Source organism: Cygnus atratus, chromosome 3, assembly GCF_013377495.2.
Source record: "Cygnus atratus isolate AKBS03 ecotype Queensland, Australia chromosome 3, CAtr_DNAZoo_HiC_assembly, whole genome shotgun sequence".
Classification (NCBI taxonomy): Eukaryota; Metazoa; Chordata; class Aves; order Anseriformes; family Anatidae; genus Cygnus; species Cygnus atratus.
The window spans coordinates 59,639,389-59,646,822 of record NC_066364.1 but is presented as its reverse complement, the minus strand read 5'-3'; the positions used below and the strand labels follow the sequence as shown (position 1 = coordinate 59,646,822).

The 7,434-nt window shown below is 39.4% G+C and overlaps 1 protein-coding gene across 1 annotated transcript; it reads left to right on the top strand.

Annotated features, from left to right (window-relative positions):
* Positions 1-2,037: 2,037 nt before the first annotated feature.
* On the top strand, positions 2,038-3,036 carry TAAR1 (trace amine associated receptor 1). The gene has a single exon (XM_035538671.1). It carries the CDS (start codon positions 2,038-2,040, stop codon positions 3,034-3,036), a length of 999 nt encoding a protein of 332 aa, XP_035394564.1.
* The last annotated feature ends 4,398 nt before the right edge of the window (positions 3,037-7,434 follow it).

Below are 7,434 nucleotides of genomic sequence, written 5' to 3'. Positions count from 1 at the left end.
GCTGTGCTTTCTCTATTTTGGGTGGAAATATGCCAAAGGAAGGAATAATAGGCAGTATGAAAATACTGACTTAAAGGTGAAGGAAAAGTAAACAAAATCTGGTATTTACAGAAAAGTGGAAAAAAAGCAAAGATTCTCTTAAATAATTAGCAAGTAGAAAAAGAGGAAGCAAAACGCACACATTAAATAATAAATGTATGCACTCAGATTCCATGTGTCCTGTATTCCTGAAGGTACCTCCTGGGTACACTGCATCCCTGGTGCTTGGGTGCCACCGCATAAAATCAGACAGCCAATGTCTGGTACTAGAAAGTCTGTCTGTATAACACAGGGTGTTCATGGTAGCTGTCAGGGGTTTGCAAGCTATAGTTTATCTTCCGTATTTGTCTTCTAGTTAGCTTTAGTAGCATGGTGCACTTGTAAGAATATTTGTTTCAATTTGTGGGGAAAACACATTATTCTGTTATGTTCTGCCCAACATAAACACAGGCATCAAAGCCCAAAGCAAATGGTTAAGTTAGTAGTGGTTGAATTGCTCTGTCAATGTTTTCCTGACTTCTAACAATCACGTCATATCACAATGATAATGATACTGAATAGCATATGCTAATGATCTCTTTTTCACTATAATATTTTTTTTCTGTTAATTAAAGGAAAACCAGAATGAATGTTGATTGCCAAGTGCTTGAATACTTTCATGAAATGCTTTTGCAAAAAAAGAGAGACTCACAAAATGGTCAAATTACTGAGCTCACAAGAGGACAGCAATATTTGCATCCTAAAGAAGCAAATAAAGAAGCAGACTAAAGCAATGTTCAGCGAATATTTCTCTCCATGTCTGTCCTTCTCTAAAACAGTATCAACATGATAATTACACATAACAACGCTAAACTGCTACCACTGAAATAAGCTAGAGCCTGACATTAAAGATGTTTACTTAAATGGCATTTAATGGCTTCAGATTAATCAGGCTCTTCCATTACATTTTGGCAGTGTAAGATCAGAAAATTTATTTCTCCTCTTAGATTTTTTTCCCTATGTGCCTACTCACAGCTAGAGCCTACAGGATTTTACAGTAAGACTTGGTCTGGCCAAGCAGTGCCATCTGCCTGAAAACAAGGGGTTCATGGAAACATTTCGGTTTTGCCAGGTGCACAGTGGATTCAGCCCCCTCCATCGGGACAGGGCTGGAGAAGAGGCCGTCAGCCTGTGGGGCTGGAGACTGCCATGCACTCGGGCAAAGCAGCCCAGAACAGGCCGTAGGGAGGGCCCAGCCCTGAGCCATGAGGTCTTCTGAGGGCCTGATGGAGCCTGGGCTGATTTTTAAGGGTAAAGTGAAAGCTGCAGGACTCAGACGGACATTGCTGAAGAAGGCTAAGAGTATATTTACTGTTTTTTTGTTTGTTTGTTTGTTTTTTATCTCCTGCCCTCCTTCTTCACTGACCTTGGCGTCTGCAGGGCTGTTTCTCACTCCCTCTCCCAGCTGCTGTTGCACAGCGGTTGTTTTCCCTTTCTTAAATCTGCTTTCACAGAGGGCGATCCAGCGTCGCTCCCTGGCTCAGCTCCGGCCAGCAGCAGGTCCCTTTTGGATCCAGCTGGAGCTGGCTCTGACCTGACATGGGGCAGCTGCTGGGCTCTGCTCAAAGAGGCCACCCCTGCAGCCCACCTGCTACCAAACATTTGCCAGGAAAACCCAGTATATTACCCAGTGCAATGGGACCCACTGTTATTCGGGTGTGAGGACACCCAATTATACAGTTAATTTTATCAAATGAGATATGTGCTTCAAGAGAAGCCTCATGATAAAAGTCTCATTCTATTAAATGTATAATTGCAAAATAATTTCATCTTTCATAAATAATGAAATGTGAATTTTCTACACGTTCAACTAGATGAAGGCATTTATGATTGCTTTTTTTTTCTTCCTTCAGCTTCTCTCACAAAGAAAAGAAAAAATGGTTGCAAACGTTCCTCAGCATTAGGACGTGCCATATAAGCTGTGCCATATCGCTGCGTGGATTTGGTACCTCAGTAAGGATGCAACTGTGCTGTGAATCTGTAAATGGCTCTTGCATAAAGAGCAGCTGGTCGAACAGTATCCGCATTTCCATGTATATCTTCATGGTTTGCATTATTCTGGCCACAGTGTTTGGAAATCTGATGGTTATCATCTCAATATCACATTTTAAGCAGCTCCACACACCTACCAACTTCTTGATACTTTCCATGGCTACAGCTGACTTTTTGCTGGGATTCCTCGTCATGCCTTGCAGCATGGTGCGCTCTGTTGAGCACTGCTGGTATTTTGGTGACTTCTTCTGCAAGATCCACACAAGCATGGACATTATGTTGAGCACGGCTTCCATCTTCCATCTTTCTTTCATATCCATTGATCGTTACTATGCTGTGTGTGACCCTCTAAGATACAAATCAAAGATAAATACTTTTGTTATCCTGGTCATGATATTCATAAGTTGGACTGTCCCTGCTGGTTTTGCTTTTGGGATGATCTTTCTAGAACTAAATTTGCTAGGAGCAGAAGAGATTTATAATCACATCCATTGTGCAGGAGGATGTTTTGTCTTCTTTAGTGAAACTTCAGGTGTTGTGGCCTCCATAGTGTCTTTTTACATCCCTGGATTTGTTATGCTATATGTCTATAGGAAAATATACTCTGTAGCCAAAAGGCGTGCAAGATCCATTGAAGCAATTAGCCAAAAGAAGAGATATGAAATGAAGCACCACATTTCATGCTGCAGAGAAAGGAAAGCTGCAAAGACATTATGTATAATAATGGGAGTATTTTTTATATGCTGGAGTCCATTCTTCTTCCTTACAGCAACTGATCCATTTATGAATTATGTGGCTCCTCCTGTTCTCATTGATGCTTTGGTTTGGTTTGGTTATTTAAATTCTGCATTTAATCCAATTGTTTATGCATTTTTTTACATGTGGTTTCGCAAAGCATTAAAGATGATTCTTTTTGGAAACATTTTTCAAAAGGACTCTTCAAGGATTCAATTATTTTTAGAGTGACATCCTTTAAATGGTTGGATTCCTGGCTTTGAGATCTTGTCTAGAGGCTGACCTCCAGGAAACAAGAGCTGAAAATGACAGATGCAACTCATATTTGTTTACTCACTTATCAAATTTGGTCAAGCAGATAAGAAACTATTGTGTTTTATGTCTTCTTTCATTCAAGACCGGGAATTATATGTAGTGTTTTGCTATAGCTGTTTATATGCCATGCAGAGGAAAGCAAAACCTAGGTTAAAAAAACCCACAGCAGCTTATTAACTGCTTTTAAGCATTAAGAAGTAATTCTGATACAACAGATCATATTTTTAAAAATATATATTTCTGTTTATTTGCTGTCCTCTAACAAGATCAGAAAGGCCTTTCATTTTGAATATACAGACATCTTTGAGTAAAAACCCAAAGCTTTTAAGTTTTGTCCCTCCCCTTCAGTATGTGTGCAGAAGTCAAAACAGGCCAATGTACAGTTATGCCAGTATGCTGCACGGGGGGAAGATGGGAAAAAGAGAAGTCATGCTGCTCCTTCTCTTTCCATTTCAACTAGTGCTTGTCATTTTTGTCATTTAAAGGCTTTCCTGCTTAATGAGGTCAAAAGCATTTTTAATGAGATCAAAGATATTGTGGAAAACACAATAAAAGGAATAAAAAGCAGTAGTGAAAAGCAACACTGAATCTGACAATGCCAGAAAATTATACTTTTTTAATTAAAATTTTGATGTAAAATATCCACACATTTGCACCCTTCAGAACTTTATATAGCTTGGATATATTGATATTTTGGCTTACAGCAGTGCTGTGACAGCCAGCGAGGAATCTATATAAAGAATTGTCATAGAAATGCTATGGCTTGCCTGATTGTAGGGTGAGTGGGGCAAGATGGACATGGAAGCACCAGGAGCAGTGTCAGAAAAAGGATTATAGGAAAGGCTTGGTGTCACGGCACCTGGGTGAGCAGGCTGTCAAGATTATGTCTGTGTACAGCTTTTCTGGACACCCAGATTGGGACACAAAGGACAGTTGAGGAAGTCAAAAGCTAGCCCATGGTTACCAACTGAAGAAGGCCCACAGGCTGTCATTTTTTATCTATGAACTGACTTTGCTAGAATTAACATATCACGAAACAGATGGAAATAATACCTCTGGCCTGGTCCTATGACTTCTGGTTGGAGTATGAAGGACCAGTTCTGGGAATGGACAGTAAAATGTTGGTACCCAAGAAGAGGCTATGGTAAAGCTGATGACTTGGTATTGAAGGAAGACCTATGTTCAGTGGTAAATGATGTCATCCATTCATGTTGCTGGGATATGTGCACACTGTACATGTATCTTGTCTTTCTTTTCTGGGTTCTGTAGAGCATAAAAGTTCAATGGTGCTACATTTCAGCAGAGCAAAATGTATTAGGATCTGAAATTTTCTCCTTTACACTGTCATCTTGTACGTTTGCACTCTAAAATTATATAAAAATGAACAATGACTGAAATATGCAACACGTCAGCTTTTGTACTGTGGAAGATAATCCTTGGAAGTGACAATATGACCACTTTAATTCTTTATCGCAGAGCAATAAAGTAAGTTAAGATTTAAAAAAAAAAAAAACAACTCTACCTTTCCAATAAATTTTCCAATAAATTAATGGATAGAAACCATAGAAAAATAATCCTATGTCATTGCACTTTTAAGATCTGTTATGGTTGAACATAAACTTTCTTGGGTGTAAATGATGAGCAGTCAGATTCAGCTGTATTTTGTACTCTGCTGAGAATATTTCCACTGCCTGGAATGTATCTTCAAGCTATTCCTCAAATACTTTTGCCCCTTGATCATGAAATGAATGCGCTTTAATAAGAAAATTTTGTTTATGTTGAAGGAGTTTGAACTCAAAAGCAAAGTAGTCTTTTCCAAAACGTTACAACTATTAACCTTTTCAATCTAGTATTTGCAACTCTTGCAAATGCAACCACATTTTGCACCTTTCCCCAGCTTTTCCTTTTATACCATGTTATAATCTTAAATATCCTCCTCTGCCTGAGACAGCAGAAATGTTACCCCTCAGAACCTGTAACTGTCAAAAATGTGATCCCATCTGATTATCCTGCCTTTCCCTAGTAATCATTTTCTTCTTCTTTCTACATGATTGTCCCACACTCCTGAAGACTGATAGTCATCTAACCTAAATGTAGGCATCTAAGAAGCACTACATCTGCTTTAGTAATTTGTATCTCTGTTTGTACTCATTGTAGAAAAATAGTCACCTTCAGAGATTGTTTTATCTCAACAGCTTATTCATTTTTAGTTGAGATGAATTGTTATTGTAGATGCTCTTGCTCTTGCTACCAAGAAGAACTTCTAATCACTAACATAAGGTTTTACATTATTTTAGATGCAATTTTTAGGTACCTGAGATGAGAATTACTCAGCATAGATGAATCCCACAATATGGAGAAATGGTATGATCTTTGGACTCCAAAGAACTTGCATCAAATGACAGTTTTCTGGAACTAGCAGTTAGACAACTTCTAAGGACCAAATCTTGACTAACAAGAGCCCTGAAATGAGATTGTGGATCTAGGCAATGGTCCATGGAGCTGCTACTGAAGGCTTGCCTGAAAAGCTGCAGCTAGGAGAGTGCAGTGGGACAAGTAGATCGTGGAGTCCCAGAGGCACACATGCAGTTCCATGAGGTCCTGCCCTAGAGCACATCAGAAGGGAAACAGGTCAGAAACTGCGAGCAGCTGTTAGGTTATCCTGTGGAGGTGACTTACCAGGGAAGCTTTGGCTTAGAGTAACCTCAGCTATGCCACTGACACTGCAGAAGCGTTAAGGTCATCCCAACATCATGGCTGCACAAGATCACCACAGTCTAGTTAGTGTAAATGAAAATATTAGAAGAATTTTTCAGTACATAGACCAATAGTTCTACTGAAGGATAATCTAGCCAAGATATAATCAATGTTTATTCACTGCAAAAGTAACAAGCAGCTTCCACACACAGGCTACTGGTGAACTTCATCCACACCTAGAAGGCAATTTTCCTTGTTCTTAACCTATAAATCAGTTTTGTGCACAGCTCAGCTCAGAAAGTTTCAGAAATTATTTTTTCCTCTGGTGTCCTGTTACCTGGAGGTGGCATTTTCCCAAAGAGCTTCCTTGCCTTCTGTTTACAGAGTGTCTTCTCTGGCAGAGCAACTTTAATGAAGTCCCAGGTTACATTCTCTCATTAGCTCTAATCATAGGAAACACAAAGTTATTTCTCACTGTGAAGGGGACATACAAATGAGAGGTGTTAATGAGGCCATGGGGTCTCTATTCGAACCTGAGATTTTGATAAATTAGGAGAGCAGAAGAAAAATGCCTCTTGCCATTGTCCAATCAGATCATGGGTTAGATCTAGTGATGTAGAATGTACCTAACTGCAATCTCAAAGAGTCATCACATAAATGAAGTGCAAAGGGTATTGTTAACTTCCTTATCAACACATTTAATTAGTGACCTTATTAAACACTTCCCAGATGGCTACCTTTTTCAAAACAAATGAATCTCCAGTGGGTGATTTCATATGTTTCAACTTCCCTGAAAACTTCTGCAAAGCAATTATTCCAACATTATGAAAGGATCTGTCTTGTTGGTAAAACTCTGTCTATTCATTTTGTAACCAATAAATACATCAGGTTTACAACATCACCTCCTCTCATGCTTCAAACAAAACTGGCAGGTTTCTTGCAGCTAGTTTAGGACTCACAGATGGCCACCTGTCCCCTCTACCTTGGTGCCTGTATCTCGTGTTTTGGTGGTTTTGACACATTGGTGCAGTCTGTGGGTTGTAGCCTGCTATGGCCTCATACATACGGCCTCCAGCTGAGCCTCACGGCCTCCCCCTTGGTCACCAGATTCAGTAGCACAGGCCAAGAGGATGAGCACTGACTGTCTAGACAGAACCCTTCCAGAAACCTCACAAGGCAACCATTGCTCCAAAATGGAGTATTTTAAACAGCTAGATAAAAAAGTACATTAGTGCAGTGTTCAAACAGAAAGAATGAGCTCTCAAACTGTGTAAATATTGCAAAGTGTGTGGCTTTTCTTAGATCATTAACTTCTCTAGGCTGTACAGACTGTACTCTCTCTCCTCCTGTACATTACATTAATACTCATTCAACAAAGAAGAGAGGAGCAGAAAATGCTAGGTAGTCAAACACAAGATAATTATTATTCTATGGAAGGCTTTTATTTACATATTTTTTCTGATCATCTTAGTTATCTACAGACTTCAGTGTAACTGCATCATCTAAAGATCTAATTCAGAAAAATACTATGCCTATCTCTTAGCACTTTTGGACTAGTTTGTTTCCATTAGACGTAGCCTAAATTTGATAACCTTCTATGATGGAGTGACTAGCCTG